At 44.2% G+C, this 18,394-nt stretch overlaps 2 protein-coding genes across 2 annotated transcripts in view; one reads left to right on the top strand and one right to left on the bottom strand.

The window, feature by feature from the left end:
- The window catches only part of atp10d (ATPase phospholipid transporting 10D), a 133,197-nt gene that overhangs the window by 27,624 nt on the left and 87,179 nt on the right, over positions 1–18,394 (top strand). The window contains exons 5-7 of the mRNA XM_080751388.1: positions 9,242–9,443; positions 12,234–12,319; positions 14,884–14,990. Coding sequence (XP_080607514.1) covers positions 9,242–9,443; positions 12,234–12,319; positions 14,884–14,990 — 395 coding nt within the window. The remainder of the gene's footprint in view (positions 1–9,241; positions 9,444–12,233; positions 12,320–14,883; positions 14,991–18,394) is intronic.
- Positions 16,241–17,347, bottom strand: LOC308305432 (kelch domain-containing protein 3-like; the record flags this gene model as incomplete). The annotated part of the gene is made up of 1 exon (XM_080750230.1): positions 16,241–17,347. One exon carries the CDS (start codon positions 17,345–17,347, stop codon positions 16,241–16,243), a length of 1,107 nt encoding a protein of 368 aa, XP_080606356.1.

Below are 18,394 nucleotides of genomic sequence, written 5' to 3'. Positions count from 1 at the left end.
ACCAAGGACCACCCCCACCCCCACCCGGGTGGTGGCAGGACCACCATCCCCAGGGACCACCCCCACCCCCACCGGGGCGGAGGTAGCCGGAGGAGGCACCGCAGTAGGACCGTGGCCCCCCTCTGGTCCTCCACGACCAGCGGGGGCGACGTTGCCAAGCTCCTGCGCTCCTACGCTGGGAACCGGATCCGCACCACCAAGTACACGGTGCTCTCCTTCCTGCCCAAGAACCTCCTGGAGCAGCTGCACCGCGCCGCCAACCTCTACTTCCTGTTCCTGGCGGCGCTCAACTTCGTGCCGGTGGTGGAGGCCTTCCAGCCGGAGATCGCCGTCCTGCCCATCGCGGCGGTGATGACGGCCACCGCTGCCAAGGACCTGTGGGAGGACTGGCGGCGCTACGCCTCCGACCGCTACGTCAACCGGCTGCCCTGCGAGGTCTACAGCAGGTTTGAACAGTGTTTCTCGGGGCATCTGCTAGCCTAGCGGTCCTCATAGGCTCAGTGTAGCCTGACAGCGTGTCGCTGGTTCGAGTCCCGATCCCGACTACCTTTGCTGCCTGTCACTCCCCATCTCTCTCTCCCTGTTTCCTGTCAGTCTACTGTCCTATCAACAAAGGCATACAAGCCCCAAAACATATCTTAAAAAAAGAACAGTGTTTCTCAAACTTTCAAATGTCAAGGTCTTCCCTTAACTCTGACAGTGTACACATGGAATCAAATGGACCGTTAGGGTTCATTTGATTCCATTTGTACACTGTCAGAATTACAGACCTGTCTGGGCCTTGTCTGCGCCTTTTTTATATTAACCACTTGAATCCTAGCATCCATATTCTGAGAACTTGAGCCAAAAATAGCAGATCTACAAGCTCACAACGCCTTGCAGTGAGCTTGTAGATCGGCTATTTTCGGCAAAGAGGTTTGGTGTAGAGGGGGAAAAGAGCAGATTAAGTACCGAGTGAAAGGTCAAGTTTATTAAGTATTGATAGTTCAAGTGGTTAAATATCTAGAAACACAAATTTACATGAATCCAAAATACACTGATGATTGTGCTGTCAAACGATGACACTAAATATATGGTATCTATGGGTTGTGGGGTTCCCTGCTTCATCTCTCTCTCAACTAAGGGGTCCTTGGCCTGAAAACGTTGAAGACCCTTGCCTTAAACATCATAATAATAAGGAAACACAGCTATTGTGGAGGGCTCCTCTCACACTGTTTCACAAATCACATTCAGACTTGGCCTAACAACAAAAGTCTTTTTTTGCTTTCATTTAACACTCAAAATGTGAAAGTATGGACCCCATAAACTGGAGTTTTAACATTAAATTCACCACTGTGGTTTATACCGAGTGCTTCCTTGCTGGGGCAAACGTTGTAAACATTGCTACTATAACAAAACGTTGTAAACATTGCTACTATGACATGCACACTCTGTGTGTATCCCAGCTGGTCTCTTATTGGTTACGAGGTCTTTTCAAAGCTCTCTGTTTGCATATCACTTCCATGATAAGCGGCTTCATTGTGAGACATCTGCCTGCAGTTTGTTCATATAGAATCCTCTCATCTCCACTTGTCCAACTTTTTTGTGTTTTTTCGTAAATCGTCGCCTTAATTTTGATCACTACAGCATCGCACAAAAGTATCAAAAGTAGCAGATCCACATACTTGAGTCCATGTTAAAATAATGTACTTCTTCTACTTAAGTTGCTATATTAGTTTAGATAGTTTAATTTGTTTTTTTATGTATTGTGTAAGATAAACACTGTAAAGATATATTATCAGTTAAACCTGGAACAGCTAAAAACTATTTTCACTAGTGGTTCTCAAAGTGGGGTCCTGGGTCCTTGAGGGAGTTCCAGGGGGTCCCCAGATAAATGATAGTTAGGAACCAAATAGAACTTTATGGGTCTGTAACTCGGTGAACAAATGGAACCAAATGGACCTGTTCCATTTGTACTCTAGTATTTTAACATTTAATATAAATTGGGGTCACAGTGATATAAATATAATGAAATGGGTGTCTGTAGCCTAGTGTATTTAGAAATCCTAGTTCTAAGTTCAAACATTAGCCAAATTGTAAAATAAATATAAGAAATAGGCAAACATTTTGAAAATAGCCGATCTACAAGCTCACAGCGCTCGAAAACATTGTATTGAGAACTCATAAAACTTTTCTGGGACCCATTTGAATGACCACCTGTGGGTCCCGGGACCCATTACATTGAAAACCTAGTAACATCACTGTACTTGAAACGCATGCCGCGTTTTGAACTTGTGCCTCTCTGCTACTTTGGATATTCTGTAACCGTTTTGGACATATGAGGTTTCCACCCCACAGAGACGATATCATTAAACTCTGTTGTGTCAACATGGAGGCGTACTGTGTGGCTCTGGCTCGTTGTTTGCAGATCAACAGATCAAATATCACCGTAGAGAGGATGATGCTGATGAACAGGGGGGGGGGGGGAAGTGGGACTGAGTTACTATGGCCCAAGGTGGAGGGGCCTTAATTATTGTATACGTTAGCTATTGAAAAATAGCAGATATACAAGCTCACTGCGAGCTTGTACATCTTCTATTTTTGAAAAGTCGTGGGCATCTGTGCAAATCTTTGAATATATGTATTTTTTGAGCAGACATTTGTAATTTTGCTTCTGTGGGGGTCTCTGGAACTAAATATTTTGAAATGGGGGTCCTTGGCCAAATACGTTTTGGGGGTCCTTCACATGAAAAAGTTTGAGCACCTCTAACATAGAAACATAGGTTTTTCAAAAAACCTTAGAAGGATTTGAAATATTCAAAGACTTGCACAAATGTTCACGATTTTTCAAAAATAGCAGATCTACAAGCTCGCAGCTGTGAGCTTGTGTATCTGCTATTTTTCAATAGGAAAGTACCCAGGGCCCAGAATTTGGTGTGACACTCCTGCTGATGACGCCTCGTTCACGCGTGCACTTCAGACCTCACAGTGTGTTGGTCCAACACAGAGCAGATGGTTGAGGACAGACTTAACCTCGCGTCACCAGGAGGAAAGCCTGGTATTCATTCTAAAACTAAGACGTGTGGTCCAGTTAGAGAATCCGGTTTGTTCCCCACATAATGCCATTAACTCATAGGAGGTCCACGACGTGCCAACACGTCAAACTCGCGTTGTACAGTAAACTAGATTAATCTGTAGCTACTGTACAAGGCTACCGCGGTGAAGAAAAGCACTCCATTTCCCAAAATGCAGTGCGAGATCACGTGACCGGGAAGTCCTGTCTCCCCCATTCACATCAGTGTAACACTGCTGCACACATGTGCATTTTTCTCCTAATCTGGCTTTTAAATCACCTTCATGTTTAAATGCTGCCCTCTCTACCGGCTGCTACAAAAGCACTGAGGCTGAGGCCCGCGATTGTTAGAAAACTGTCCTGACTGAGAGAAAATACTATCGTGAAAATAAGCAGTGGGGTCCCCAGATGATTAACTTAATGTGCAATGGTGTTTTCTCACTCAACAGTAAACAAACCAACATGAAGTGTATAGAGGGTATCTGCACATTTCTAAAGTAATAATTTAAGGACTTTTTAATACCGCAAAAATGACAAATTAAGCATTGGCCAAATTGTCAAATATTAGAGTCAGAAATTGTGAAAATAGCCGATCTACATGCTCACAACGCCTCGCATCGCCAGGCGTTGTGAGCATGTAGATCTGCTATTTTCACAATAGAACCGTGTTATACAAAATGTAATGCCTCAACTCGTGCAGGACCCCAGGGGTCCATGTAAAGACACACACGGGATGAGCTTAGCTTCTCTTAACTAGCTCCCTGGACGACTGGCTGACTGTGTAATGTGAGAGGCTGTAGAGAAGAGTGTACTCTACCTGCCTGCTGTAGCTTGCTTGGAATTTTTAAACGATGGCTCAGACAAATGGCTCCTACTGCCGTGAGTCACTAGGGTTAACACAACACTCACATATAATAACATCCTCCTGTGTTTTTCTATTTACTGTATATCTACCCAGGCTTTGTTGTGTGTAGAATGTTAGAGGCAGGGGCTTGACATTTTTAAAAGGGCGATTTGGAGAAAATATTTAATAATAGCAGACCTCCAAGCTCACACTTGGAGGTCGGCTATTTTCGGTGCTTGATACCACACTGAAATAAGCATAAACAAGTGAATACTGGAGATGTGGCGTACAGCATTGATTTCTTCACAGAGAGGGCAATTCTTTCAACATCAGATGCTGCATTCAAGTTCAGGAGAGTTTGGACAAGGCAATTCTCTTGAATGCTGCCTTCAGGTATGGCATGGAAAGAGGGGGGCATTTGCATTTCTTTCACCATAGTAAAAACTGCATTCATTCATGGTCTGGACTGGAGAGGGCACTTGTTACATGCATGTACATGCCTGATAAAGATTAACCAGCATGCATTGTGTTCAGGTGGTATAGTGTGTCAGCACACCTCTTGATCAGCTGAGAAATGGTTTTCCCTTCCCTTTTAAGGAATGTTCATTATATCTATGGATTGGTGCAGTTCAAATAGAACATGTGTGTCCATTAGAGCTATAGGGCAGTTGGCGTGGTTTACTGGTGCCTCTAAAAGAATCAATCTCCTAGTCATTTTCCCCATAGAGATTTACAAAAAATACTTAATCCGACCAATACTATCAAAACCTCCACCGGCTGTCAGTCAGTCAGTCTGTCCGTCCATCCGTCACGTCACACTTTTGCCCCTACTCTTATCTCCGCCACCGTTGCCCCTATCCATGCCAAACTTTGCACACACACTCCTTGGATGGCAAAACACAACCTCCCCCCCTCATTTCTCACATGCCCTTCATGTAGCGCCACCATGAGGCCGATTTTTGCAAAACACATTTTTGGACACTGCTCTTACAGATTTTGGACAAAAATCACGCAAAGTGGTACACAGTATCTCTAAAGTCATGTCATCATCATCAACATGGATCTGTCCCATATCCCATATTCCCTCCTGATTGGCTACGAGTGCCTTCTAAAGTTTGTGTATGCGACGTGACGGTCGCTTATCTCCCGATTAGGGAGTCTTACTGGTATCAATTATTTTAAGGCTAGAATCAAGCCATCCAGGGTCCTGGTGAATCATGACCATAAAACCTTTGATTCTGTTGATCCGTAAAAGAAAATAGAGTACTTTTTCCACCACTGTCTATCGATAGGTGCAGTACAGAAGATAAGATCACATGCGCATTCTGTACTGTACTGTACTGTACTGTACTGTACTGTACTGTACTGTGCATAATGCACACACACATCCATCACCATCACCTTCGGGGAAACCCAGCAGTCATACATGTACTGTACTTATACCTTGTTTTTATCTTGTGATCCTCTATGGCAGTGGTCCTCAACATGTGGGTCGGGACCCTCATGGGGACCCCCCAAAGGATTTTGGGGGGTCCCCAGATGATTATCTTAATGTGCAACATTGTTTTCTCACTCAACAGTAAACAAACCACCATAAAGTTTAAGTGTATAGAGGGTTTATGCACATTTCTAAAGTGACAATTTAAGGACTTTGGCAGAAATTGTGACAGGGCCTGGCTTGTAGATTGTAAAGAAAAAACTCAAATCTGGAGTTGTTTAAATTCATTTCAGATGCAAACAACACTGACAGTGTGATTAGTGATGCTAGCGGAGGCAATTGTATCAGTCCAGGCTCAACCTCATCAGTACAGCTTTCTGATGCAAGAAACCATGACCAGCTTCTTTATCGTAACCATCGCCACACATATGGTCAGACTCTTATATCCATATTTTAAATATGTCTGTCTCTTTTCTTATTTTAACGCCCCACTAATTAAGCAGCGTCACACAAAATAATCAAACGTAGCAGATCTACGAGCTCGAAACGCCTCTCGTTTTCACCTCGTAGATATAGCTATGTTTGAATGTGAATCCTGAAAAGTACAGGTTTTCTTTTGGACAGATGATATTCTGCTGGTCTGTCTTGTTGAAAATGACTTCATAAGGATTATGGATCCTGTTGAATGCAGGATAAAGGGTTAGGGTTTTTACCATGATGTAAACATTTAGCGATCATCTCATCAGAGATGATTATCTGGAGTTTTAGCTATGAGTTTTAGCTATTCTATGAGTGTTTCTGTTGGCTCTGTGTGAATGTTGTGTCATGCATTCCTACTGTACAGTATTGACCTTTTACTTTTGGTTCCAGTTTTACCCTGTTATTTCTTCTCAAGTTCAAGTTCCTACATTTCTCGCTGCATAGTCAGAGGGAGAGAGAGAGAGAGAGAGAGAGAGAGAGAGAGAGAGAGAGAGAGAGAGAGAGAGAGAGAGAGAGAGAGAGAGAGAGAGAGAGAGAGAGAGAGAGAGAGAGAGAGAGAGAGAGAGAGAGAGAGAGAGAGAGAGAGAGAGAGAGAGAGAGAGAGAGAGAGAGAGAGAGAGAGAGAGAGAGAGAGAGAGAGAGAGAGAGAGAAGCTGTGTGTATTGGGATCAAAGCTGATTCACCCTAGAGACCTTTAAAAACATGCTTAAACCAGCTTTTCACTGTAGAGAAGTCCTAGGTTCACTTGTTGTTTTGTGTGTGTGTGTGTGTGTGTGTGTGTGTGTGTGTGTGTGTGTGTGTGTGTGTGTGTGTGTGTGTGTGTGTGTGTGTGTGTGTGTGTGTGTGTGTGTGTGCGTGCGTGTGCGCGTGCGCAGTTTCTACTTCCTCATGTTGTGACTGACCGAGTGACCGACAGTGTGACTTAGTTCTTGTAGTCCTAGTCTTGTAGTTCTTTGTCCAGTAGGAGCGAGATCATTTAGCGACCTACAACCGGGTCGCGACGTGGTCGGTAGTTTTCAGCGACCGGGTCGCTAAATCGAGCGACCGGGTCGCTAAATCACCGACCGCGCCGCTAAATCGACCGACCCGGTCGCTAAATCTACCGACCTGCCTGCAGTTTTAGGTCGGTAGATTTAGCGACCCGGTCGGAAGATTTTGCGCCCCAGTCGGTCGATTTAGCGACCCGGTCGCTCGCTTTAGCGACGCGGTCGGTGATTTAGCGACGCGGTCGGTGATTTAGCGACCCGGTCGGGAGGTTGCGTGGCAGGTTAGCCTAACTGAGGTAACGGTCGGGAGGTTGCGTGGCAGGTTAGCCTAACTGAGGTAAGGTTACTGAGGTTAGGTTTAGGGTTAGGGTTAGGGTTAGTAGGTCGGTGGAAGCGACCACCGGTCGGTGGATTTACCTACCCGGTCGCTGGATTAGCGTCCCAGTCGGTGGAATTAGCGTCCCGGTCGATGGAATTAGCGTCCCAGTCGGTCGATTTAGCGACCCGGTCGCTCGCTTTAGTGCCGCGGTCGGTGATTTAGCGACCCGGTCGCTCCATTTAGCGACCCGGTCGCTCGCTTTAGTGCCGCGGTCGGTGATTTGGCGACCCGGTCGCTCCATTTAGCGACCCGGTCGCTCGCTTTAGTGCCGCGGTCGGTGATTTGGCGACCCGGTCGCTCCATTTAGCGACCCGGTCGCTTGATTTTGCGACCCGGTCGCTGAAAACTACCGACCACGTCGCGACCCGGTTGTAGGTCGCTAAATGATCTCGCCCTCTCTCTCTTTGTCTCGTCCTACAGTATGTTTTTCCTCTTGTCTTTCTTTTCTCTTTCTTGGGACTGCACCCCGGGCCAATGCAATAACAATAGGGAACACACTACAAACCCTGCACCTATGAACCTAGTGTTGCTAGCAGGGCTCTTGAGAGATGCATACTAGAACAATATGCACATCTCTTAAATAAGGTGCTGAGTGGGAAATAGCATAATAATAGGGAAGAAACCCGCACACTCTGCTCCAAATGAGTACATTTATTGAAAACGTTTCGAGCACAAGCTCTTCATCTGGTCAAAGCTCTTGAGAGATGCACACTTACATAACATGTAGAGAGACAGTGTAGTTCCGCTGTGAACTATACTGCCCTGCAAAGCCAAAGAGCAGTACGTTAATTGTGTATCCCTAAAGTCAAATTAGCCTTCGTGATTTTGGGGATACACAATTACCTCAAGAACAGATAACAAATCAGTGTAAAATAACTTATAGGGAACACACTACAAACCCTGCACCTATGAACCTAGTGTTGCTAGCAGGGCTCTTGAGAGATGCATACTAGAACAATATGCACATCTCTTAAATAAGGTGCTGAGTGGGAAATAGCATAATAATAGGGAAGAAACCCGCACACTCTGCTCCAAATGAGTACATTTATTGACAACGTTTCGAGCACAAGCTCTTCATCTGGTCAAAGCTCTTGAGAGATGCACACTTACATAACATGTAGAGAGACAGTGTAGTTCCGCTGTGAACTATACTGCCCTGCAAAGCCAAAGAGCAGTAAGTTAATTGTGTATCCCTAAAGTCAAATTAGCCTTTGTGATTTTGGGGATACACGATTACCTCAAGAACAGATAACAAATCAGTGTAAAATAACTTATGGTGAAATCCCATTTCTCAGTTTTAAGCCAATTTATAAGTTATTTCTTTCTTCGTAGTTACTACACTCTGGCTTGTAGGGCAGTATACAGATCACAGATAAACCAAGAACCTAGCATCAGGTGGGTTGGTGCCTTGCATGGTTTCCTCTGCCTATGGCAGGGGTGGGCAACTTTGATGATGGCGAGGGCCACTATATTTACACCTTCACTCCAGAGGGCCACATTGCATATTGCTACGTCCTACATTGTCATATGTCATACAAAAGAAGCAAAAATTGCGTTTTGAGCTTGTAGATCTGCTATTTTTTTCTCTTTTGAATTGGAATCCTGAATTCTTTTTTGTTATTTTTTAATTGGAATCCTGAAATGTAACATTTTGATTTAATTTCAAATGCATTTAGTTAGATACTCATGTTAACTTATGAAACCTAAATACAAATACATTGGACATAAAAAAATACATTTTAATACTAATATACTAGTCATTAAGCTACTAATATAGACTGACGGAATTAAAGCAGATCATGTTTGGAATTGTAACAGCTGAAATGAATAACATATCAGTATTCCGGTATTAACCTGTGGGCCGCATGTGGCCCCCGGGCCGCCAGTTGCCCATGTATGGCCTACCTACGGTGTATGAATGCACCTTGGATAAAGGCGCTATATAAATTAATGCGCCATATACCATTTACCCAATGAAAAACTAATTCCAACCACTTCTTTACATACCAGTAAACCACTGATGTGACAATAACGTTGATTCTTTGTCCGTGTTTTGCCACAGTGATCAGAGGAGCTACGTGGCGCGGCGCTGGCAGGGCGTGCGGGTGGGGGACTTTGTGCGTCTGTCCTGCAACGAGATCATCCCCGCCGACATGCTGCTGCTCTACTCCTCGGACCCCCACGGGGTCTGCTACATCGAGACCGCCAACCTGGACGGAGAGACCAACCTCAAGCAGAGGCAGGTGGTCCCCGACATGCCACAGGTACAGTACTGTCACTGGGGACTATCCCTTATACCCCGGGGATCCCGACCCACAGGTTGAGAACCACTGCCTTATATCAGGGGTCTTCAACAGGCGGTCCGAGACCCCTCTAGGGGGTTTTCAGAGTTACCGCAGTCTCATCTCCTTACAATCCATAGTTCACAACTAAAAAGACAGCTTTTGTTTGTGCATTTGTCTTGGTGTCATTGATAGTACATGTCAGGTTTCAATCTATCGGCTGTCAAAAACCTAGACTTTTATCTGTCTCCACTGACAGATAAAAACCTTTTAATGTAGTGATTCTCAACATTTATTTATTTATTTCAAGGACCCCCAGTGTTACATGCATTAGGCCACAGACCCCTGTTTGATATTATAGTCCTATATATGTTTTTGTAATCTCTCAGACCCCAATCTAAAATCTGTTACTTTTACAGTGTGTACAAATTCCGTATGCATTCCATATGCGCACACTCAGAGTTACAGATCCGTAAGGGATCGTTTGGTTCCTAACTATACGTCATTCAGCTGGAACCCCCTCAAGGACCCCTGGAGGTCCCTGGACCACACGTTAAGAAGATATGCTTTAATCTCTAATAACCTTTGAACTCCCCTTTAGTCCCATTAGTTTCTATTCAGAGGTTCTTTTGAAGAATTTACTGTTTTTCAAAGAACTTTTGCTACTTTATCTAATCTCATGTATAGGCTACTTGATTGATCCCTGCATGGGTTAAATTATCTGCTGCATTTTGAACCATCTTAAAGGAGTAGTTCACCCCCAAAATGACTTTTTTTTCTATTGATTAGTCACGCCATGGAGACTAGAGTTCAATAATATTTTTTGTTTTTTGTCACATTCCTAAGACAAAAAATGTGTTTGAGTAAATTTGCCCCCATTGATTCCGGATCTGGAACAAATGGGGGTAAATTTATTGTTATCACATTTTTGTCTTTGGAATATGTGACAAAAACATATTATTGAACTCTAGTCTCCATGGCGTGACTAATCAATAGAAAAAAAAAGTCATTTTGGGGGTGAACTACTACTTTAAAGTCCTACATAAATGAATAAACTTTCTTATGGTCAAATGGCCATAAAAGTAATGTGTATATCTATCAGAGTAAACAAATGTTTTTGCCATCTTCAGCGCAATAAAACGAGGTGCAGTGAAGCAGGGCTGGGTGGTTCAGTGACTTATTATGGGATGGCAGTGATAGTGTGGTGTTGATGACCCAGTGATTATTATGGGATGGCAGTGATAGTGGGTGGTGTTGATGACCCAGTGAGTTATTATGGGATGGCAGTGATAGTATGTGGTGTTGATGACCCAGTGAGTTATTATGGGATGGCAGTGACAGTGGGTGGTGTTGATGACCCAGTGAGTTATTATGGGATGGCAGTGATAGTGGGTGGTGTTGATGACCCAGTGAGTTATTATGGGATGGCAGTGGTAGTATGTGGTGTTGATGACCCAGTGAGTTATTATGGGATGGCAGTGACAGTGGGTGGTGTTGATGACCCAGTGAGTTATTATGGGATGGCAGTGATAGTATGTGGTGTTGATGACCCAGTGAGTTATTATGGGATGGCAGTGATAGTATGTGGTGTTGATGACACAGTGAGTTATTATGGGATGGCAGTGATAGTATGTGGTGTTGATGACACAGTGAGTTATTATGGGATGGCAGTGATAGTGGGTGGTGTTGATGACCCAGTGAGTTATTATGGGATGGCAGTGATAGTGTGGTGTTGATGACCCAGTGAGTTATTATGGGATGGCAGTGATAGTGGGTGGTGTTGATGACCCAGTGAGTTATTATGGGATGGCAGTGATAGTGTGTGGTGTTGATGACCCAGTGAGTTATTATGGGATGGCAGTGATAGTGTGTGGTGTTGATGACACCACAGGGAGATGTTTTCCCTAAAATAAAAATCCTGTTATTTTCCCCTATTATAGACAATCAAATAGAAGATTGGTGCACTATAAAGCCCTTTGCACACAGGACAGTTGCGTTTCTTCCGTTTGCTGTATGAATAAAACACATTGGATTTGGTGTACACTGCTGTGCGGAATCGGCGCTGCGGATCCCAAAAGGAGTCATAAAAGGAGTGATGAGTTTTTTACCGCATGCGACAAGACGCACAAATCGAACTGGGTTCGATCGAGAAAAAAAACGCACGGCCGCAGCCACTTGTCGCACGGCTAATTCGGATCCGGTGTGCATGAAGTCGTAGAGAATCATTGTTTTCTTTTAAAAAAATGAAATTGTCCCTTTTATCCGTGCGGATTAACGCACCTGTGTGCAAAGGGCTTTAGAGTGAGTGAACGTGTGCCTGTTGCGGGAGCGAGCTTAGCGGTGACCTGAACTTCTTGCAGCGAGAGATTCGCTGAGGGTCTGGGAGCAGCAGATGGTCTTTGATCCAAAATATGACAGGGCTCACCTTAACACTATGTTTTAATGGTAATTACCAAGACTATTTCACAGAAATGTTAACAGAAAACACAGCACGACAGGGAAATTAACATAACAAAAATATACCAACAATGGTGACACTTTGGACACTTTAATAACATTTGAATTGATTTGAATGATTAAAAATCCAGCTTGTAAACTCGTGTCTGTCTCTCTCTCTCTGTGTGTGTGTGTGTGTGTGTGTGTGTGTGTGTGTGTGTGTGTGTGTGTGTGTGTGTGTGTGTGTGTGTGTGTGTGTGTGTGTGTGTGTGTGTGTGTGTGTGTGTGTGTGTGTGTGTGTGTGTGTGTGTGTGTGTGTGTGCGCGCGTGTGGCAGGGTTCAGAGTTGACTCCAGAGAGTTTCCACGGCCATGTGGAGTGTGAGAACCCCAACGATGACCTCAGCAGGTTCAAAGGTTACATGTGAGGAAGTCTCTTGACCTTATGATACTACATTGTCTTCATGCCAACGTATACATTAGCTTTGAGAGCCTCTTGTTTCTTCCTGGCTGTGGTGTTTGCTGCAAGCTGGCCATGTAAAGTTGAAATACTACAGTGTTTCCCCTATATGCATTAAGCAGCGGCGGGCCGCCGCTGCTTCAAATCCGGCCGCCACTGTATGATTTTCACTTTTTTTTTCTTTTTTTTTTAAAGATTTTTTTTTTTTTTTAAGATGTTTTTCCCCCCACAACAATGTAGCGCTCTTGTGAAGCATAGCGTTCTAACTTCTCTCGCTTACATACGGTTGGAAGGAGATGTATATGTCTAGTTTCTCCCCCTCCCCTCTCATTCATCCAGTCAGTCAGTCAGGCAGCTGCCTCGTCGCGCTGAGCACCTCTGATTCTGAGCTGACTACGTCTTTGCCCCTCGTTAGCATATTTGCAACTGGTGTGTACAATTAGAAGATTTGGGCTGTGGATAAAATCAGTGCCCCACGGGTTTGAATCATGTAGTTTACCGCTGTTGGGCAATAGTAGGCTTACTTGTCTCATGCTAAAGAGAGCTAAGTGCTAACACGGTTGTCATTCACTCACTGGTTAGATGTGGAATAGAAACGAGGGATGCATCAACACCACTGTCATTAGGCAACAAACATTTTTGACTAGAACATAATAAACTTTTCTACATGCACACACAGAGTGTGTAGCAGTGGTGTAAAGTAACTAGTAGTCTACATTTACTTTACAAGTACTGTACTTAAGTACTTCTACTCCACTACATTTATGACATGATGGCTATATGCAAATAGCCGATCTACAAGCTCACAAAGTGACGTGTTGTGAGCTTGTAGATCTGCTATTTTTAAAGGATTTCAATTTTTTATACATTTGGAAACTGTTATTATGATTACTGAGAACTTTTAGTAATACGTTTATTTTGACACCAATACTTTTGTACCTTTACTTATTCCACTACATATTTTATTCCAGACATCTACTTGTAAGTTGTAAGTAACACAGTATGTTTACATTAGAATGTTGATACTGTACTTTTTCCACCACTGGTGAGTAGGATTGGTTCTCAAAGTGGGGTCCGGGGACCCCGAGGGGTCCTTGAGGGAGTTCCAGGGGGTCCCCAGGCCCCAGCCAAATGATAAATAGTTATGAACCAAATAGACCCTTATGGGTCTTTAGCGCAGAAGCAAATGGCCCCGTTCAACCCCCCCCCCCCCCCCCCCCCCCCGCTCTCCGCAATTCTCCCCCACTCCTTCAGCTTCTGGCTAGGGGAAACACTGTACTATCCGTATGCCTCAAAGCGATATATCAGGCTACAACATGGGTGGAATAGCATGTGTGGTTAGAGCCTGCTATGAAACAACAATAATGTTGTAATAACCACTACGTGAAAATTAATGTTAACGTGAAAAGTAAAGCCCTGCTTCATCATACAAGACTGTCGCACAAAACTAGTGAAAATACCAGATCTACTAGCACACAATGCCTCACGATGCGAGGCATTTTTAAAATAATTACAAAAACAAGGAATGTTTCGACATACAAGGTTTTCACCCAACAACGATGATATATATCGTCTGTTTGGCGGAAATAACTTTAGTTACTTTTCAGGACTCAAATAAAAAAATAGTAAAAGTAACAGATTGACAAGCTCAAAGTTTGTGTGACGCTGTTGTGCTGGTATTATTGATTTACTAAAAAGAAAAACAACACACACACACAAAAAGTTAGAATATGGAGATAAGAGGTTCCTGCCTGACAACAACGATTTGTGCCTGGACTGATAAAAGTTCGATGCAACCCCTGAGGGAACAGTGTCAGGATGCCCATCAGAGATCTCTGCCTAGCGATAAGGAGGAATGCTAAATGCCAGGTCGAGTTAGTAGAACGGCAGTGAGAGCAGCCTCTAACAACCAGCATACATTACACCATCCTGTTCAGGACTGCTCTAAAGCCTTCGGACCAGTGGTTCCCAAACGTTTCAGGTCGAGACCCAAAAGAGAGATTAGACTTTGCCCGGAACCCAAAACTAGCGAAAACTAGCTCACAATTGCATCACTACACGCCGCATTGTGGGCTTGTAGATCGTCTATTTTCACTACTTAACACATTCAATGTCATATATTATATCATCCAACGTGGGTGTCTTCTTTCACCCAGAAAAGAAAATCTGCTTCTGCATTTCCATCACATTGGCCTGAATGGAGAATGCGCATATGCCAAAGCATCATGGGAAATTGAGTTCCTGCAATAACTCCAGGCTTTATGAGACTGCAATTTGATATAAAACAATGCATAGATCAATTGACGGACATAATCTTCAATGGTACAGAACCTGAATTTCTGAAGGAAAAAAGAAACTGGTACTCCTCAGTGGCATCAAATGTGTTAATTATTATAATTTTTTTATTAATGGAATTTCGTGGATTTGTTTGTTTGTTTAAAAACATTTGTGTGTGTGTGTGTGTGTGTGTGTGTGTGTGTGTGTGTGTGTGTGTGTGTGTGTGTGTGTGTGTGCGTGTGCGTGATTAGGGAGCATCCCAACAAGGTGCGTGTGGGTCTGCACATGAACAACCTGCTACTGAGGAGCTGCACCGTGAGAAACACTGAGACCGTGGTGGGAATGGTGGTCTATGCTGGTAAGAAACCTGTGAAACTGCACCCACTAGTGGACTCTCAGTGTGAATGCAGCATAAAAGTATCATCAATATTATCAATGTTTCGATCAAATGAGTACAAATGACCCAAGGAAACAAGCCATACTAAAGGCCTATCCATACTTCGACCGAAACCGCCGTTTTCGGTCAAAAGGTCCTTTTCTACCATAAAATTATATCCCTCGGGACTTCTGAAAAGCATTGGACCGAACGAGAGTTCGGAAATTTGCACGTCGGAAAACACAACTCACCGAACATTTCGGTCGAAGTATGGAGAGGCCTTTAGGCTTTCTTGGAAAAATCATTTTAGCAGATTTTGTACTGTACTGTACTTCTCTGTACCCGTCTCTGCAAACTGTAAAGTAATCAATCAATCAATCAATCAATCAATCAATACTGCAATTTTGAAATAATCTCACAAGTTAAAAGTCCAAAAGGGGTCGGCCAGATATGGAACAGAACAGTACTGGCTGAGAAAAGAAAAATCACACCTAACGTGAAGTGAGCGGTGCCATTTATGAGCACTGCTAGGCAATCAGAGTGTGTCTTGTGAAGCTTGGCCCATGCGTACAACACACTATCAGGCCATGATTAAAATTTAGAAGGCCTTCAACTGAGCTGTTGTAGGAAAGCCAGAGCATGCAGTGTCCTACTCCCAGTGTAATTCCTTCATTGCTGTGTCCTTGTTGGCTCTCGGATGGATGTAGAAAGGGGCTAAAATCACAACGCTAAAGTCACACTGGGAAAAAAATAAAGTAAACAAAGGTCTTGGTGAGCAGATGCGGTCCAGGATTTTAACATCTTTGCACCAGATGTCATTAATCAAGGCCTCATCACACCTTCCCTACATTGCTAACTTCTTAGTCCATCTGTCTTTCCTAAAGGCAATGAAGCCAGTGGACGTGATAGAAGCTCCAGATGCTTGCTTAGTTATCCACATGTCAGTTAGCACAATGATACATCAACATATTCCCTGGCAGTAGGGGTTTATATCAAAGTTTTCTTGATCTTTCAACAAGGCCAGCTCTGGGTCCACGGCAGCCAGGCCACGGTTGGCGCTTCCGTCTTCTTCCATTCCATTGTCCCAGCCGAGACGAAGGGATTTGCAGCTAGGAGCCATTATTCAGTGTCTGGACATTGTTGTGTGATTACTATTCTGACATACACATTCTTAGACTTAAGCACCAACATCTTGTATTGTCCGGGCTTTGAAGTGTGGCCTACATCTGGCCTTACCACACCCTCTGCACTAATTGTTGGCGGCACAAATCCCATAAAGTAACGTTGACGTCGGTAGTCATGGCTGCCAGTTCCCACCTGATGTTATGTGGGAGTTCTGACCGTTCCAGATTGAACTCATAGACGGCTAGCTTGCATAGTGTCTTCAGACTAGGCCTTATATCTAACATGAACAGTTTATCACTGAGTGGTATTGGGCCCAAGTACTGCTTGTATTCTTGTTTGTATCCGCCAAAGAGGACAATACGATCTCCCACCATGCAGCAGCACATCCTGTGCATCGGACACGGGCGGTTTCCTTTGGGATAAACCTTCCTCCAGGAGAAGGTCTCTGGATTGAATTTCCACAGCTCATTGGAGTCGAGAAGTCTGGTCGGTCTGTTCGCCGGCCACCGAGGTAAATTCAGTGACCATTGGCCGCCGAATATGTACAGCTCTCCGTTGTAGGCAAAGGCTGAATGATCCCTGCGTCTTTCTGGAAGAATCTGTGCAGAAGGCGTGCTCAGCCACCTGTTGGTCTCCGTGTCAAACACTCTGATGATGTTGCTGACCTCCTCGATCAGTCCTCCACCAAATACAAACATCTTTGTCCCGATGATGGTGGCAGAGTGACCTGATGAAGCAGGAGGCCGAGTGCCTCCCGTGTTAACTAAGGACCAGACCATCGTGGTGGTGTCCAGCTTGTACATGTTATTAGTGCTTCCATTCTGCTGGGTCCCTCCTCCATAGACGTACATGACCATCCCCAAGACACAGGCTGAGTGGCACCACCTCCCCTCTGGACAGGCGCCAGAAGTCCCGGGCTCGAACCATGTGTGGGTGCTAACATCAAACGCGTGAAGCTTGTACTGCCACACAGACTTGTCCTCCCCGTGAATGTAGATGTAATGTTCGATCAGCACAGCTAGGTGGCAGTGGAGGGGACGTTCTCCTCTTCCAGCCGTCACAGGGGGCACCGTCATCCAGCGCAGAGACACTGTGTTGAAGACGTGCACTTCGTTCTGATTCCCTCCGAAGCAGTAGACCTCGTGTCCGACCGCCACAGCACAATGGAAGTATTTACCTTGCCCTCCATTCAGATACACCGTCCATCGAAACATCTCACACACCAGAACCACCGTGAACCAGTGTTGACTACTAAGAGACAAGCTACAAGAAGGAGCCGTAAGGGAGCATGTTGGTTATAATCTAGAACTAGAAAGATGCAATTTGAAATTGCAAGTGTGGTTGCTGACTATATTCTACAGTAAGCTAACTGTCATGTGAAGCTCGACCAATTGATACCCTATTGATTCCCACTCCCATTGACTCCCTATTGATTCCCACTCCCATTGATTCCCTACTGATTCCCACTCCCATTCCCTATACCATAGGAGTCAATAAACAGTCTATAAACGTCTATACACAGTCTATAAATGGTTACCCTATAAGTCTATAAAGTTTCCCTAGAACTATAATGTGTTGCCCTGTCAGGCAACCACACTAACTAGAAAATATGCAATTGTTGGACATTACAAGTGTGGTTGCTGGCGGTTGCTGACGTAACTATATTCTGCAGTAAGCTAACTGTCATGTGAAGCTCCACCAATTGATTCCCTATTGATTCCCACTCCCATTGATTCCCTATTGATTCCCACTCCCATTGATTCCCTACTGATTCCCACTCCCATTGATTCCTTATTGATTCCCACTCCCATTGATTCCCTACTGATTCCCACTCCCGGACAGATGTCTGTCTGTCTGTTAATTTCCAATGGCAGTGGAAAAGTTACCCTAGTAATAAACAACGTTTCCCCAGGACTATAATGTGTTGCTCTGTTGGGCAACCACACTAAATACTGTTCCTACGAAACAGTGTGGGCTCGCACGTAACACCATGTATGGGCATACACCATGTATGGGCATACACCATGTATGGGCATACAGATCTCTTTGTACTGTACTGCCTTTGTACTGTTGAGGATAATAGGTTACGTAATAGGTTATGTCATTTTTGAGGAGAACTTGACTGATAAATTACGTAATTTTTGAGGAGAACTTAATATATATATAAATAATGCAGATAACATGGTGTTCTTGCTTTCAGCGAGCCCACAATGACAGTTAGATGGTTGTGATGACGATGTTGTGATGTCATTGCGTTATGA

The sequence above is a fragment of the Nannobrachium achirus genome (genome assembly GCF_963921795.1).
Source record: "Nannobrachium achirus genome assembly, chromosome: 20".
Taxonomy (NCBI): Eukaryota; Metazoa; Chordata; class Actinopteri; order Myctophiformes; family Myctophidae; genus Nannobrachium; species Nannobrachium achirus.
The sequence above is the reverse complement of the archived record's forward strand: the minus strand, read 5'-3'. Positions and strand labels throughout refer to the sequence as shown.